This window comes from Pan troglodytes, chromosome 9 (genome assembly GCF_028858775.2).
Source record: "Pan troglodytes isolate AG18354 chromosome 9, NHGRI_mPanTro3-v2.0_pri, whole genome shotgun sequence".
Lineage (NCBI taxonomy): Eukaryota > Metazoa > Chordata > Mammalia > Primates > Hominidae > Pan > Pan troglodytes.
This window is the reverse complement of record NC_072407.2, coordinates 4,372,333-4,389,697: the sequence shown is the minus strand read 5'-3', so window position 1 is coordinate 4,389,697 and position 17,365 is coordinate 4,372,333. Positions and strand designations below refer to the sequence as shown.

At 51.8% G+C, this 17,365-nt stretch overlaps 2 protein-coding genes across 2 annotated transcripts; both read right to left on the bottom strand.

The window, feature by feature from the left end:
- Positions 1 to 490: 490 nt before the first annotated feature.
- Positions 491 to 4,009, bottom strand: CIMAP1A (ciliary microtubule associated protein 1A). Its single transcript, XM_016919941.4, has 7 exons — positions 3,689 to 4,009; positions 3,319 to 3,435; positions 2,971 to 3,171; positions 2,452 to 2,553; positions 2,167 to 2,288; positions 1,243 to 1,383; positions 491 to 808 (listed from the first exon to the last, which is right to left on the bottom strand). The coding sequence occupies exons 2-7, from the start codon at positions 3,425 to 3,427 to the stop codon at positions 719 to 721; spliced, it is 765 nt and encodes a 254-aa protein (XP_016775430.4). The 5' UTR covers positions 3,428 to 3,435; positions 3,689 to 4,009; the 3' UTR covers positions 491 to 718.
- A 3,098-nt stretch (positions 4,010 to 7,107) lies between these two features.
- On the bottom strand, positions 7,108 to 7,967 carry SCGB1C1 (secretoglobin family 1C member 1). The gene is made up of 2 exons (XM_054661717.1): positions 7,913 to 7,967; positions 7,108 to 7,354 (listed from the first exon to the last, which is right to left on the bottom strand). The coding sequence occupies exons 1-2, from the start codon at positions 7,965 to 7,967 to the stop codon at positions 7,149 to 7,151; spliced, it is 261 nt and encodes an 86-aa protein (XP_054517692.1). The 3' UTR covers positions 7,108 to 7,148.
- Positions 7,968 to 17,365: the final 9,398 nt, after the last annotated feature.

Below are 17,365 nucleotides of genomic sequence, written 5' to 3'. Positions count from 1 at the left end.
GTGCATTCAGTCTCGCCATGGTTGAGCTTCCTCACAACATGATGGCTGGTGCTGGAGCAAACATGGACACGTGGCAGAAGGGTGGGGGTGGGGTGGGCTCTGGTGTCCAGGCGGAAGCTGTTTCCTTGGTATGTTGTGTGCGTGGCCTCAGGAGCCTGGTGGCATCACTTCTGCCATACCTCATTACTCAGGACACCCACAGGCTGTAGTCCAGATTCAAGGGAAGGGACCCAGCATTGCTCAGAGGTGATGAGCACAGGTGTGGCCGTCTTTGGGTTCAAGGCAGAAAGCATCAGGAGGGACAGTGTGGAGCAGGGTGTCTGAGGTACTCAGGCCCTACCATCTCTCCCCACACAGACCCTGGGCCCTCCCATCTCACCAAGCTGACCCTGGGCCCTAGAAGGCAGGATGGGACCCCTTGTGGGCAAGTGCTGACAGCCTACGGGGGCTCCTTTCTGGAAAAGCTTGATCCTTCCACCAAGACAAACCCTTATTAATGCAATCTGATTTATTAATAATTTGGGCATAGCAGAAAACAAGATTAAAAAATGGTAAAATAGCATAGAAAAAAAGTAACTGATTACCATTGCCCAAACAAGCGTGCTCTGCCCTGCAGGGCCAGGCTGGCCCAGCCCAGCTGGTGAAGACAGCCTCGAGCTCTGTGGCCTGGCGGATCTTGTGTAGATGCCGGGTGTGATGGGGCACAGCAGGGCTGGCGTTATTCCACATCAACCAGCAGGGGAGTCATGTAATCAGAGTGTTTGATGCCGAAGGTGACAGCTGGGGCGCAGGGCTTGGTCAGGGTCACCTGGGAGAGGAGGGGCTATGATAGGAGCCAGCACCCCTGCCCCCACCTGCGGGTCTCTGCCCTGGCTGGGGCTGGGCTGCTGTCCTTCCTGAACCTGGGGCCAAGGCGGCCAGAAGCTATGCTCCCAGGTTTGAACACAGAGCACTCAGCAGTAGTAGCTGTCACAGTGTCTAGGGAAAAGGGCAGGGTCTCTGCTTCCATGTCCCTGAAGGGTTACCTGTGGGGCTAGTGCTGGAAATGTACAGGGTCCTCAGGGTGCAGGTGCCTCCCCTCCCCACCCCACCCCTCCACCCCTTCTTGGCTGTGTCCTTCCATAGCCTGACCCTGTTTCCCCTCGTCTGTGTCCCAACCCCCCTCCCTGCTCTTTCCTACACATCCCTCTGGGCCAGGACCCCGCCCCACCCTGACCCCTCTGAGCTGTGCTCTTCCTGGACCTTCTCAGGGCTGTGGGCGCCTGGTCCTGGCTTGAGGGTCTTGTCCCCTGGGGGCTCCACACGGGCAGCCATGGTGTACTGCGGAGCCTTGAACTTGGTCACCCGCACATCAGTTTGGCGGTAGGCTGCGGGACCTGGGGTCTGAGAGGTAAAGGAGGCTCAGACCAACTCGGCCTACCCAGGGCGTGTGGCCCTAGAGGACAGGGAGCAAACTCAGGCTCTGAGTCAACAGGGTCAGCTACAAGTTGGTGCCCGTGCATCAAGGTCCCCTTCTGTCTTCTGTCACACTGTGGAGATCACACCCCACTGCTTGTGGGGTACCTCATGTGGGGGTCACTTCCTCCATTTCAGCCTCACGCTGGCAATGGCATCCCCAGTGTGTGCCAGTCCTGGGAACATCGCTGAGCGTGTGTGAGAGAGGCTGTTGCTGCCCTGTTGGACCTGAGGGCCTGGGGCTGGCAAAATCAACATGGACGAGGGCTGTTGGGTGCCATGATGCTGCTTCCCCATCTCAGGCCCCTCAAGCTCTCAGGCATGTGCCACCCAGGGGCTTAGCACTGGCTGTTTCTGAAACCAGGACCCTCCTCCCCCAAATAGCTCATGGTTTATTCTTGCCTCCTCCTCTTCTTTCCATGCTACCCTATCTAAGATTGCCTCTCTCTCTCCAGACAGTGCTTCCTAAACCCCATCTCTTGTCCTCAGCACGGTCCATGCTGGGGCCAGGGCCTCTCCCTTCTGGCCTGTTGCCTGCCCCTCCTCACCACTGCAGTGTAACCCCAGCACGTGGCAGGTGCCCAGAGGGTGAAGGGCAGAGGGGGCTGAGGGGCATTGGCAAGGCAGGGCCGAACTGGTGGGTCCTGGGTTCCGGGGGAGGGTTCAGATGGTTGGGGGTGATTCTCTGTTCTCAGTTGGGGTGACCCTTGCCTTGTGTAGGTCGTCGCTGAAGCCGCCCAGCTTGCTGCGGCCCTTGATGGAAAAGGAGGGCTGGGAGGCCTTGCCGACGGTATTGGGCCCCATTACCATGGGCAGCATGTACGCAGCGGGGCCTGCAGGGTGGACGTGGAGCCTCAGGCCGGAACAGGGCCCACTGCTCCTTCCCTGGGGCTCTCCCCCAACTCTGGAGATCAGCCGTCGGGCTGCCCCATGTCACACACCCCACCCAGGATCCCCAGGTCCATTTGGCTGAGGACGGTTGGGGCTGCTGCGGACCTGGGGTGCTGTCCACTCGGAATGCCTTTGTCCGGGCAGAGATGGAGTGGCTGGGCGCTGAGTCGAACACGTACTTGGTGGATTTCTCTGGAAAGTAGTCACCTGGACAAGGAGCCAAGGGGGCTGCTGGGACAAGCAGGTGGGTATGCAGCCCAGTTTGGGGGCTCAAGGAGGACTCCCCAACGTTCTAGGCGTGGGGCCTCTGGGCTCCAACACAGGTGGTGACCAAGTCTGGTCAGGGGGTGTCCAGGATGGAAATGCTGACTTCAGGGCTGGTGAGACAAAGGCTATTTTTGAGCAGGGAGAGTGGGGTCTGACGTCGGCCTGGCAGAGAAAGGTCCAGGTCGGAGCTGGACTCTTGGGCCAGAGTCTTCTCTGCCCAGGCACGATGGTGACCCCTCAAGAGAGAAAGATGGGACGGGAGGGGCCAGGATGGCTGAGCTCTCCCACACCCTTGCTGACATGAGGTTAGGGGCACCCAGCAGGGAGGGGCAGGGAGCCTGAGACAGGGTCACTAACCTGGACCAGGAGTCAGCATGGTCTTGGTTTGGTAGCGCCCCAGGATGGAGTAGGCAGGGCCAAGGTCCTTGCCAGTCCTCAGTATCTTGGGGTTTACATTGTAACGGGGCCCTGGGGAGCAGTTCTCTGCCAGGAGCATGGGGGCCCCACGGAAGCTGTAGGCCGGTGCACGCAGCTTGGTGGGCGTGTGCTTCATGAAGCCTGCGGACGCAATGGGCCCTGAGCAGCCCGGAGCCTGACCTGCCCTTCTCCCCGCTGGGAGTCAGGGATGGAGCCCCAGGCCCTTCCCGGGCCCCCCACCTGTCCGCCTGGCTCCTGACCCTCTCCCACAGTCTCTCAGGCTCTTACCTGTTGTTGGTGGAATCAGGTACTTGGGTCCAGGGCTGCTGTAGAGGGCCATGATGGGTCCCCGGGGGCGATGGGGCCTCCAGGTACCCATCCATACCTCCTCCGTCATGGCCAGCTCTGTCCGTAAGTGAGAGGGTTACCAGGTGCTGGGAGGCCCGGCCCTGTCCCATGCCGGCCCCTGATGTCCCCGACCCTGCTCTTGCGGACACTGAAGGGTAAGACCTGCGGAACCTGCTGCAGCATCCTCAGTGGGGATCTCCAGCTGGGAGCCAGGAGTCAGGGACAGTAGGAGCTTTCTGCCTGGGACTGTGAGCTCCTCACCAGCTTAACTGTAACCCAGAGTTGCTGTCCATGCTGGCCCTTAACTCACCACTGTTCTCGGCTCTAAGGCAGCCCTGGGCCGGTTTCTCCTACTTGGAGTGGTGATCAAAGATGGGGAACTTCTTGATTGAGGCTGAGCTGAGGGGCAGGGAGGGGGGCCGCCTGGGAGGGAACTATAACTTCTTCAGTGCAGGGACAGCACTCAGAGCAGTCTAGAGACCCATCCTCATCAGAGACTGTCCTTTCCCCCCTGGCCTTGGTGCCAGGGAGTTCCCGCAAAAGGAGCATGGAGAGAAAGGCCTTCCTCTCTCCTCATGGGCTTACAGAATTGGGGAGAGGTCCCCCACTCTAAACTCTAGAATGTGGCTCTGTGGGATGACAGGTTCTAGATTCTGTCTATGTGACCAAGACAATGGCTTCTGCCTTTGATCCCCTCACCAGATCTCACCACCAGGTCCCCTCACCAGGTCCCCCCAACAGGACACCCCTATAAGTCCCCCTCACCATGTTCCCCTCACCATGTTCCCCTCACCAGGTCCTTCTCACCAGGTCCCCTCACCAAGGCTCCCCACCCATGTTCCCCTCACCATGCTCCCCTCACCATGTCCCCCCCTATGTCCCCTCACCAGGTCCCCTCACCAAGGCTCCCCACCCATGTTCCCCTCACCAGGTTCCCCTCACCAGGTCCTCCTCACCAGGTCCCCTCACCACGGCTCCCCACCCATGTTCCCCTCACCATGCTCCCCTCACCATGTCCCCTCACCAGGTCCTCCTCACCAGGTCCGCTCACCAAGGCCCCCCTATGTCCCCTCACCAGGTCCCCTCACCAAGGCCCCCCCCATGTCCCCTCACCAGGTCCTCCTCACCAGGTTTCCCTAAGTTCCCTCACCAGACCACCCCTCACCAGGCCCCCTCACCATGTTTCTTTCACCAGGTCCCCTCAACCAGGCACCCACCCATGAAGTCCCCCTCACTGGGTCCCCTCACCAGGTCCCCTGTAACCAAGTCCTCCAGGGCCCCCTCCCTAGGGCTCCCTCAGCCAAATGGAAATCCAGGCAGATACCATGTAGGCAGGTGGACAGAGCACAGAGCCGACAGCACCGCGTGGCCCCCTTGCCAGGCTCAGACAGGACAGAGGTGTGGAGAGGAGGGCCGGGGCAGTGAAGTGTCAGGGCTCAGCACCCAGGGTGGCCAAGGATGGGGCGGTTCCACTCAGCTGTGCCCCCAGAAGAGACCATAGATTGGGCAGCTGAAATGCTGGAAGGTTCTGGCTGTGGGAGAGTCTGGGATCCAGGGTCAGGATCAGGGTCTGTGCTGGTTGTGGTGGGTGTGAGTCAGTGTGGGCGCTGGGGCTGCCCTGGCTGACCTCAGAGGCTGCTCACCTGCGGCTCCCAACCCCCTTGGACATGGGTGTGCCTTTTTCTTGGCCTTGTCAGGGGTCCTCTTGGGGCTCGACACCAGCTTTCAGATGCTGAGCACCCCCGCCCTGACCTAGCCCATGGGCGACATGGGGTCTGTGTCCACCCAGTCCTGGACACTTCCTCTTTCTGGGGCTCCCGCCTCATACTGCTGCCTCTGCCGCCCGTCTCCCTCCGGACGCCCCCTCCAGACGCCCCCTCCGGACGACCACGAGTGTTGTCTGGCTCTGTGCTCTGTCCACCTGCCTACGTGGCGTCTGCCTGGATTTCCATTTTGGGTCTTGCCTGTGGTGTGCCTGCTCCTGTGTGGACCCTGTGTGTACCTCTGTGGGGACTTTCGCACGTGTGCTCCTTGAGTGGGATCCTCTGTATGTGGGTCTGTGTGTGTGGCTGTGGCCCTGTGTTCCTGATGTCCCCATTTGTGTGTCCCTCTGTGGGGACTTTCGCACGTGTGCTCCTTGAGTGGGATCCTCTGTATGTGGGTCTGTGTGTGTGGCTGTGGCCCTGAGTGTGTTCCTGATGTCCCCATTTGTGTGTACCTCTGTGGGGACTTTCGCACGTGTGCTCCTTGAGTGGGATCCTCTGTATGTGGGTCTGTGTGTGTGGCTGTGGCCCTGTGTTCCTGATGTCCCCATTTGTGTGTCCCTCTGTGGGGACTTTCGCACGTGTGCTCCTTGAGTGGGATCCTCTGTATGTGGGTCTGTGTGTGTGGCTGTGGCCCCGAGTGTGTTCCCGATGTCCCCATTTGTGTGTCCCTCTGTGGGGACTTTCGCACGTGTGCTCCTTGAGTGGGATCCTCTGTATGTGGGTCTGTGTGTGTGGCTGTGGCCCTGTGTTCCCGATGTCCCCATTTGTGTGTCCCTCTGTGGGGACTTTCGCACGTGTGCTCCTTGAGTGGGATCCTCTGTATGTGGGTCTGTGTGTGTGGCTGTGGCCCTGTGTTCCTGATGTCCCCATTTGTGTGTCCCTCTGTGGGGACTTTCGCACGTGTGCTCCTTGAGTGGGATCCTCTGTATGTGGGTCTGTGTGTGTGGCTGTGGCCCTGTGTTCCTGATGTCCCCATTTGTGTGTCCCTCTGTGGGGACTTTCGCACGTGTGCTCCTTGAGTGGGATCCTCTGTATGTGGGTCTGTGTGTGTGGCTGTGGCCCTGAGTGTGTTCCTGATGTCCCCATTTGTGTGTCCCTCTGTGGGGACTTTCGCACGTGTGCTCCTTGAGTGGGATCCTCTGTATGTGGGTCTGTGTGTGTGGCTGTGGCCCTGAGTGTGTTCCTGATGTCCCCATTTGTGTGTCCCTCTGTGGGGACTTTCGCACGTGTGCTCCTTGAGTGGGATCCTCTGTATGTGGGTCTGTGTGTGTGGCTGTGGCCCCGAGTGTGTTCCTGATGTCCCCATTTGTGTGCCCCTCTGTGGGGGCAGAGACAGGAGCCTGAGCTGCAGAAGAGGCTTTATTGATTAAACGGTTTGAGGATACATTTCCATGTGGGAGGTGGTAGTGGGCGTTGTGTCCACGGCTGCTTGTGTGGCAGGTCCTATGGCTGAGCCATGTCTGAGGTCCACTTAGGCACCGTCCTGACTGCCCAGCACTTGCACCTGGAAGGCAGACACATGTGGACTAAGAGGGCTGTGCTCAATAAGTGGAGAGCCACAGCTCCATCAGGCAAGCAAGGCCCTCAGTGGGGGGGGGTCTGGCATATTGCTGCCTATCTCCTCCCAGCAGCTGGGAGGTGTGTGTGCACATGTGATGGTGTGCACACATGTATGTGTGTGCATATCCCAGTGTGAGCATGTGGGTGTGAATGTGTTTATACATGTGTGCACGCAGTGTGCATTTCATGTCTGCACCTGTGTTTGGATCTCTGTGTATGTTCACATGTGTGCATGGAGGAGTATCCCACAGACTGGGGAGGAGGTCTATGGAGTCTGGGGGCTGCTCGGTGGACAGGAGGTCTGGGGTGTCCACCTGAGCTGGCTGATGCGGGTGCAATGTCTGTGGGTGGTGGATGTCTGTGGGTGGGGTAGGCTGAGGGGGTGCTGTGTTGGGTGGTCTTGGTAAGGCTGCAGATCTTTAGAAAATGGGGTGCCCGCCGCCCTCATACCAGCAGCTTGACCAGCTCCGCCTTGTGCATTGGCTGCAGGCCATCTATGCAGGACTTGAGTTCAGTCATTGCTGCCTTGGCATCTTCGTTGACATTGTACTTGCCCAAGGTCCCCTCATAGAGCTCCTCTGGGGTCCCCACCAGCAGTGTTTGCAGGAAGTCCATGAAAAACTCATCCTTGTCGTCCCCTGTGGCCATCCCTGCATCATGAGCGAGATGATGCCAGGACAGGACAGGGTGACTCTGGTGCAACCACAGCCCTGGACCTGCCCCAGGGCTCCAACCTCCATGGTCTCCAGACCTTCCCCTTCAATGCCCACCTCTCCTCCCCAGGGCTTCCTCCACAACACCTCCAACTCCACCTTGCCCGAAGACCCCTCCACATCCCCCTTAATCTTAGCTGCTCCAATTTCCACTCAGCATTCCCTGGGATCACCAGGGAAGGAAAGTTAAGCTCCTGGTGTGGGGGAAATTTCCCCTGATGAGAGGCTATTATGACCAGAGGCTTGAAGGGTCAGGTCAGGCTGGACTGGGCTGGGGTAGGAGACACTGGGCTGGTGTTGGGTCAGCTGCGCTTTGTCTTTGGTTGGGGTGGAGTAGGGTGGGCACGGGTTCTGCAGGGTCCTTGCCCACTTCTGTGACAGAAGCAGGTGGAGTGTTCACTGCAGGGGCCCGATGCCAGGATTTTACCTTCTCAGGTACCCCCCACTCCCCCCCCACCCCTGAATGTTCTGGAAACCCCAGTGGCACAGACTCACGGCAGATGCAGAGCAGGGTGAGGGCCACCAGCAGGAGGGCATGGCTCCCCTTCATGCCGGCAGTCTCAGGAGCTGCCTCCAGCCAGAATCCCGGGCTTTTATGCCTCACCGGACAGCACCTCTCCCAGAGGGCGGACCGGACCTGCCCATTAGGACCCGGCCGCCAGCTTAGATGAGGTTTGTTCACATCCCTGGCCCCCAGTGGGTGCTAAGCAGCAACAGGCATGGAGTGGCTGTGTGACAGGTGATTGGCAAGCGGCTTTAGGGTGTGTAAGAGAGAGAACAGGTGTGTTAGGAGGGAACACTGGTGAGAGGCCATGCCAACTGATCGGTGAAGAAGGCAGTGGGTCCTGGCCACCAAGGGCCTCTAGTCATGCCTGCCCTTGAGGCCGAGAGTGGTGGGATCTGGGGTTGGTCCCATGCCTTTCTTTTAAGGTGGGAATCCCTCCTCTTATCAGTGTGCTGTGTGATCTGGGTCTGCATCTGGGGGTCTCCAATCAGGCAGGGGCCCCTTACTACTCAGATGGGGTGGCCGAGTAGGGGAAGGGGGTGCAGGCTGCACTAGTGGACACAGCTGTAGGACTACCTGGGGGCTGTGGATCTATGGGGTGGGGAGGAGCCCAGTGACAGTGCCTAGAAGAGAGAAGGTGGCCTGAGAGGGTCTGAGGAACATAGAGCTGGCCATGTTGGGGCCAGGTCTCAGCAGGAAGTGAGGAATGGGACAGGCTTGAGGTACATCTTCCATCAGTAGCCAGGATAGCAAGGAGAGGTTGAAGGCCCTGGGGGAGATGGTCCCAGGACATATTACAATGGACACAGGAGGTTGGGACACCTGGAGCCACCAAACAAAACCATGCCAAGAGAGACCATGAGTAGGGGTGTCCCAGTCCAGCCCTCTGACTGAGCTGCATTGTTCAAATCCAAAGGGCCCTGCTGCCACCTGGTGGCTGATGGCATCCACATGCCCCTGGGCCACACGTGTTTAGGGTCTCTGTGAAGACCAAGATCCTTGTTACATTGAACGACTCCTAAATGAGCAGAGATTTCCACCTATTCGAAACAATCACATAAAATCCCATCCTGGAAAAAGCCTGGGGGATGGCACTAAGGCTAGGGATAGGGTGGGATGAAGATTATGGTTACAGTAAGGGGTTTAGGGTTAGGGATCAACGTTGGTTAGGAGTCAGGGATACAGTAGGGTCACCGGTAAGGGTTAGGGTTAGGGGTTAGGGTTAGGTTTTGGGGTGGCGTATTTTGGTCTTATACGCTGTGTTCCACTGGCAATGAAAAGAGTTCTTGTTTTTCCTCCAGCAATTTGTCATTTTTAAAAGAGTTTAGCAATTCTAACAGATATAGACCAGCTGTGCTATCTCATTGTGGTTTTCAATTGTAACCACATTGTGGTTTCAATGTGTTTACTTGCCATCTGTAGATCTTCTTTGGTGAGGTGTCTGTTCAGATGTGTGTGCATTTTTAGTTGGGCTGTTTAACTTATTGTTTAGTTTTAATAATTTTTTATATATTTTGAAAACAAGTTCTTTCTCAGATGTGTATTTTGCAAATATTTTCTTCAATATGTGGCTTGTCTTTTTGTTCTCTTAACAAGGTGTCTTCCAGAGTATAAACTTTAAATATTAAGAAATCCACACTGTCATTTCTTTTGTGTATATCTACCTTTTGTGTCATTTGTTAAAATTCATTACCAAACCCAAAGGCAGATAGCTTTTCTTCTATTGTTTCTTCTAGAAATTGTATAGTTTTGCATTTTTAGTGTAAGGATGATTTTGAGTGATTATTTGTGTAAGTTGTAAAGTTTTCATCTATATCCATATGATTTCTTATGGTTTCCAATTAATCGGTCCCTCACTATTTTTGGGAAAGACACAGGATAGTGGGCTTTGTTAGAGTAGATAGGTAGCTAGACATGAACAGGAGGGGCCCTCCTGGAAAAGGGAAAGTCTGGGAAGGCTCACCTGGAGGGACCCCCAAAAATTCACGTATTAGTAGCATCTCCAGTGCTGGAGTGGATGGGCACTTGTCAATTGTGGGTAGGAGGGAGAAGAGGTACCTATGCAGAAAGAAACACCCTAGAACTCCTCTGAAGATGCCCCATTCACTCTGCAATAAAAATGTCAGAATATTGCTAGCTACATGCTGATAAGAAGGCCAAAGGGGAGATTCTTAAGAGAAACCTGGCACCATAAGTACAGATTAGGGCAGAGAAGGACATTCAAAAGAGGCAGGCGCAGTAGGTACAAACGTGATCGCTGTCAGCGTGCCTGGGATGGTGGGAAGGAGGCTGGTGCTAAAGTGGATTCGTATTGATCACCACACATGTACCTCAACCAACAGTGAGGAGGTCCCACAAGCCTAAGTGGGGCAAGTTGGGGAGCTAAGGCAGTAGCAGGAAAACCAGACAAAGAAAACAGGTGGAGACTTGAGACAGAGGCAGGAATGTGAAGAAATCCAAAATAAAATTCCCTGCACAGGACTCTTAGGCTGTTTTAATGCACGCTCAGCCCACTCCTCCCTATTTTTCTACAATAAGCTCTTTACACTGTATTTCTTTTCAATGAAGTTATCTGCCATCTTTGTACTGCCTCTTAGTGAAAATGTTTCTTCCAAGTTAAACAAGAACTGGGACATCAGCTCTCCCCAGTAATAGCTCCGTTTCAGTTTGAATTTACAGAACTGATGGGACTTAATAACTGACGCTCTGACTTTAGTGGTGCAGGAGGCCGTCACACCGGGACCAAGAGGGCCCTGCCTAGTCCCCATCTGCCCGCAGGTGGCGTGCTGCCACGACACTGACAGCAATAGGGTCCGGCAGTGTCCCCAGCTGCCAGCAGGGGGCGTACGACGACTACACTGTGAGCAAGAAGGCCCTGCAGTGTCCTCAGCTGCCAGCAGGTGGCGTACGGGCACCACACCATGAGCAAGAGGACCCTGCAGTGCCCTGGTTGCCAGCAGGGGTCGTGCTGCCACTACACTGTGAGCAAGAGGATCCTGTCGTGCCCCCAGCGGCCAGAAGAGGGCGTGCCCCGACTACACTGCAAGCAAGAGGGCCCGGCAGTGTCCCCATCTGCCAGCAGGCGGGCGTGCTGCCACTACACTGTGAGCAAGAGGGCCCGGCAACGTCCCTAGCTGCCTGCAGGCGGCGTGCCGCCACTATATTGAGAGCAAGAGAGCCCTGCAGTGCCCCGGCGCCAGCAGGGGGCGCTGGCCACCACTGTAAGCAAGAGGGCCCTGCAGTTGCCCTAGTCGCTAGAAGGGGGCGCACTGGGACAGCACCGCGGGCAAGCGGGTCCTGTAGTGCCCGGCTGCAAGCAGGGGGCGCCCGAGCCCGGCTTTTCGGATTACTGAGGTTCAACCCGTCTCTGCGCCGCGCCCCTGGGGACGTGCGTCTCTGCGCCTACAACGCTCCACCCCCGCGCTCTCGTCCCCTTGGCGTGTGACTCTGCGTCTGCACCACCCACCTCCCCCCAAACCCACAGCCCAACGACGTGCGTCTCTGCGCCTGCGCCGCGCCTCTCCCCGCCCCCCCAGGGGACGCGCCTCTGTGCGCCGGCGCCGGCGCGCCGCGTCTCAGTCAATTTAGAAAGCTTATTTTGCCAAGATTAAGGACACGCCCATGACACAGCCTCAGGAGGTCCTGACGACGTGTGTCCAAGGTGGCCAGGGTAGAGCTTGCTTTTGTACATTTTAGGGATACATGAGACGTGTAAGATGTACAGTCATTTGGCCCAGTAAGGCGGGACAACTGGAAGCAGGAAGTGGGGGTGCTTCCAGGTCAGAAGTAGGTTAGAGACAAAAGGTTGCATTCTTTTGAATCCTTCATCAGCCTTCCACTGAATACACAATTTAGTCTGGCTCAATGAATCTGCATTTTTACATAAATAATAGGGCAGAGGGCCGGGCGCGGTGGCTCCCGCCTGTAATCCCAGCACTTTGGGAGGCCGAGGCGGGCGGATCACGAGGTCAGGAGATCGAGACCATCCTGGCTAACACGGTGAAACCTCGTCTCTACTAAAAAATACAAAAAATTAGCCGGGCGTGGTGGCGGGCGCCTGTAGTCCCAGCTACTCGGGAGGCTGAGGCAGGAGAATGGCGTGAACCTGGGAGGCGGAGCTTGCAGTGAGCCGAGATCGCGCCACTGCACTCCAGCCTGGGCGACAGAGCGAGACTCCGTCTCAAAAAAACAAAACAAAACAAAACAAAACAAAACAAATAATAGGGCAGAGGAAGCAATCAGATATGCATCTGTCTCAGGTGAGGGATGACTTTGAGTGCTGTCTGTCCTTTGTCCAAAAGGAAATTCTTTGTGGGCAAATTGTGAGTGAGGTATGTAGCTTTTTATCTTTGTAGCTATCTTAGTTAGGAATAGAATGAGGGCAGGTTTGCCTGACATAGCTCCCAGCTTGACTTTTCCCTTGGCTTAGTGATTTGGGGGTCCTGAGATTTATTTTCCTTTCATGGTATCAGAACAGAGAAAAGGTAATGCGTTGAGCCATGAGCTTATGACAAGATGGCTAGGAAGGAATTTTTCAGCTCCATTTTTATCTCATGGGACCACCATCATATGTATGCAATGCACTAGTGTAAAATCACATTTAGTTAAGTCAGCTTACACTAAGCTATGGACCCAGATGGTCCTGGGGCCTTTTTCCACTGGGAGATCTTTAAGGACCTTTCTTAGCTTTTCTATGCTAATTGGTATATTCATAGTTGCCTTATTTCAGTGCTCATTTTGTTAATGTGTATTTTTACTAGGAAATCACCCATTTTTTCTAGGTTTCCAGTTTGATGCAATTATTTGACTTTTAATTTCTCCTCTGTTTTTAGTTTTGTACATAATTTTCCTATCTACTTTTGCACTCTTTTTTCCATCAACAATATTTTTAAAATATAATTTTTAGCTTTTTTTGAAGAATTATGTTTGACAATTTTTATGACCTAATCATGACCGTAAATGATTTTTAATTAATTTCAGCTTAATGTCTTTTGTAGGGCACAACTGTTAAAATACAAAATTACAACAAATGTGGGTTTGCAGATCTTAATTGGCTTTTTTTTGTGGTTCTAGAATCAGGCAGCAGTCCAGACCAAAAATGGTTCCGAATGATCTGCCACACAATATGTGCAGGTTAAATTTATAGCCAGAGAAAAAAAGTGACATACAGAAAACAGAAGTGAGGTATAGAGGTGGCTGGATTGGTTACAGACCTGGTTACAGCCCGGATTTGCCTTCTTGGAACTTGTTTTGAACAGCTGGCTGCCGGCCATTGACTGACACTCGGCTGATGTGATTGGCTGAACCGCCGCTATTTGTTACAATGATACATTCCCAAGTCAGGTTTTCAGTTGCGATTCTTCTTCTTCTTCTTCTTCTTCTTCTTTTTTTTTTTTTTAGGCGGAGTCTCGCTCTGTCGCCCAGGCTGGAGTGCAGTGGCGCGATCTCAGCTCACAGCAAGCTCCGCCTCCCGGGTTCATGCCATTCTCCTGTCCCGGCCTCCCGAGTAGCTGGGACTGCAGGCTGCCGCCACCAAGTCCCGCTAATTTTTTTGTGTTTTTTTTTTTTTTAGTAGAGACTGGGTTTCACCTTGTAAGCCATGATGGTCTCGATTTCCTGACCTCATGAGCCACCCGTCTCGGCCTCCCAAAGTGCCGGGATTACAGGCGTGAGCCACGGTGCCCGGCCGCGACTCTTTACAAGGACTCCTTGGGAGGCTTCTAAAGCCCAAATGTTGTTTGATGTAAGAATTCCTCCCTTTTGGTCAGCCTCTCAATTTTGAGATATTGATCAAAACTTTGGGCATTGGTGTCACTCTTTGTTATCGTTGTAAGTTGAGTTATTAGGACTTATTTGCTTTCAGTGTGGCATTTTCAAGTTTTATTTGGTCTCAGTGCCCTCTGGGCAATAGCAGAACACTGTGTTGTGTAAGGCGGAAATAGAGCAATAGAAAATAACAACTGATTTGTTAATATCAGATTACTTCAAGTTACTTGTTTTGGTAAGAATTAAAGCAGAGGGGACTTCTTTATGCTGACTCAGGTAGACTGGAGTCTCTTCAGGGAAAAAGGGAGCTCTTTTGGGATCTATCTGCTTCCTTAAAGTTTCAGCTTCGTTGTGTGTCATTCAGCGTGAGTGTCTCCATTCTGGTTTTGCCTGCTCAGTGTGGCCTAATGCCGGAGTTGTGACCAAAACAATGACCTCCCGTAATTTGTTCAACAGTGCTCCCCTTTTGGTTAGGTTCCTACCTAGGTGAGGGTGTGACTAAAAACTTAGGGCATTAGCACTATTCTCAGTAACTATCATTTTAGGTTTCCGGTCTCAACACATCGTTTAAGAAGTCAGTAAAGCTTTCTTCTATTGTGACAGCATATTTAATACTGAGAAGGAAAAGAAAATTTTTATCTTGCGAATGTGAGCTTCCTCTAAATTATCAGGTCCAGAGAGGCGTGGGAATGAGGCAGCAGTCACGTCCCATTTCCCGCTTAGCTAAATAATCATATCTTGAAGCCGCTTGCTATGTAGACTAGACTGACTGTCATCAGCTATAGATTAACCTAAGAGTGTCTTTGAATATTTTTTCCAGTGGCAAATATTTGCTTCTGTTGTATCGTAGCTGAAAGGAATGCTGGGAAACAAAATAAAGGCAAGCATTCATTAGAATAAGTGATCCAGTCACAATGAATCAATTTGAACTTTTTTTTTTTTCCACAAAGTCATACTTTGAAAACATCCAGCCGTAAATTGAAATAGTCTCCAAAATGTGAATTTTTTCCCCTGGTTCTAAGATGACCAGCTTTCTTAGAGAGTGAACTACACCATAAGAAAAATGATATGACCATGTTTACACATATATGTTATCTTAACATAAAACATGTAAAAGGGGCATTTCTTTGAAAGTATATATTGGTCTGTATAATTTACTTTGCAGTATCATGAATGCTCTTATTTTTAAAAGTAGGAGTAGTTACTGTCAATTACTAATTTTTAGTACAAATAATTTAGCAGATATCTGAAAAAATTACAATTTTTAAATAGAGGTTTTATTTTAAATTAGTTTTAGATTCATACAGAAATTGGGAAGAAAATGCAGATTTCCCATGTAGACGCAACCTAGTTTCCCCTCTTTTAAACATATCAACATGTATCAGATAGGTTTAACATCTTTTTTTTTTTTTTTTTTTTCCAGACAGAGTCTCAACCAGGCTGGAGTGCAGTGGCATGATCTCGGCTCACTGCAACCTCCGCCTCCCAGGTTCAAGCGATTCTCCTGCCTCAGCCTCCTGAGTAGCTGGTATTACAGGCGCCTGCCATCATGCCCGGCTAATTTTTGTATTTTTAGTAGAGATGAGGTTTCACCACATTGGCCAGGCTGGTCTTGAACTCCTGATCTCAGGTGATCCGCCCGCCTCAGCCTCCCAAAGTGCTGGGATTACAGGCATGAGCCACCAGTCCTGACCAACATCTTACATCATTTCTTGTCATACTTAATGACTGGATATTACTATGTTATTAAATAAGCTCACATCTTATTTGGTTTCCCTTAGTTCTGCCTTTTTCTCTCCCAGGATCCTATCTAGGATCCCATAGGACATTTAGTCATCATGTCAGGCTCTTCTTGGCTGTGGCAGTCTCTCAGACTTTACTTCTGAGGACCTGGAACAGTGTTAGGAGGATTGGTCAGGTATTGTGTAGAATGTCCTCCATTGTGGTTTACTTGGGGTTTTTCTCATAATCAGCCTGGGTTTAGGGGTTTGGGGGAAGCAGAGCAGATGTGTAGTGTGTCCGCAAAAAGAGTCAAAGACTGTAAAATATTTGAAGAGATGTATTCTGAGCCAAATATGAGTGACCATGGCCCATGACACAGCCCTCAGGAGACCCTGAGAACATGTGCCCAAGGTCGTTGGGGTGCAGGTTGGTTCTATACATTTTAGGGAGATAGGAGACATCAATCAAGTGTATTTAAGATATATATTGGTTCGGTCCAGAAAGGTGGGACAACCCAATGGATTAGGATGGGGTGGGGCTTCCAGGTTATAGGTACATTTAAAATTTTTCTGATTGGCAGTTTGTTGAAAGACTTACCATCAATAGAAAGGAGTGTCTGGGTTATGATAAGGGGTTATGGAGGCCAAGGTTTTATCATGGAGATGAAGCTTCCAGGTAGCAGGCTTCAGAGAGAATAGATTGTAAATGTTTCTTATCAGATTTAAGGTTGTGTTGATGTTAAATGCTGATTGGCTTTTCCTGAATTCCAAAAGGGAGGAGGGCATAATGAGGCATGTCTGACCACCTCTTTCCCATCAGAGCCTGAACCAGTCTTCCAGGTTAACTTTGGTGTCCCCTGGTGGAGAGGTGGTTGTGGGAAAGATCTTTGAATTTTATTTTTGGTTTGCAAGTGCTAGTCTAGTCACTTCATGCTCTCAAGATGTGTTATCACCATTAATGTTAACTTTTATCACTTGCTTGAGGCAGTGTTTTCAGGTTTTTCACTGTGAAGTTACTTTTTTCCCATGTCTATATTGTATGTATGCTTTTGGAGGAAGTCATCATGCAGAGCTCATACTTAAGGAGTGGGGAGTTAGCCCCACCTCCTTGATGGCTGAGTGTCTATATCAGGTATTTGGAATTCTTCTGTATAAGAGATTTCTATTCAGCCCATTTGCATATCTGTTTAATCATTTATTTATACCAGTATGGGTCCACAGATAGTTACTTTAATCTTTTGGTTATCTAATTGTACAGTATTTTGTTGCTCTTTGTTCATACCTGTGGCCATTGGTAGCTCTTTCCACTGGCTCCTTTTACATAATTTCATGTTTTTTTTTATAATTTATTTCTGTTACTTCAAAAGTACCCTGGCTCATATATTTTCTGTCCCAGTCCTAGTTTCAGCTATTTCTTCTAATAGCCCTGATTTCTTTTGTTAGAAAATGGTATGAAAAACTTACATCTGGCCACTAAATGTGGTCATTGCATCATGACACTTAGAGCTGACAGTGCAAAGAAATATATGTGTGTCTTCTAACTTATATGTACCACTTAATTATAAAGGTTTCTATGTGGAACCATCTGTGTATATGTTAAGCTAAATGTGAGTTTATACTTATGTTGTATATATATATTCTGACTCATTATGACAGAGATCATTCTAGGCTTCCCTATTTTTTATCTGTAACTTCTCACTGTAATAGTGAGGAACCTGGCTCCTACTATCTATCTGCCATTTATTTCATCCCTTGTACCATTGGGAACAAGGAATTCATTCTTGATCAAGATTCCAGGTTGGGACTTAATAAGAAATATATGTTTGGTCTGTGTCTGCAGTTCCTGGTACAGAGCTTCTAAAACTATTATAATTTCCTGAACAGCAGGGGTGCTAGGAGCATCTTGTGTTCTAATATTTGGTCTTTGGCCCTGGTTCCTGACGCAGAGTTCCTAAA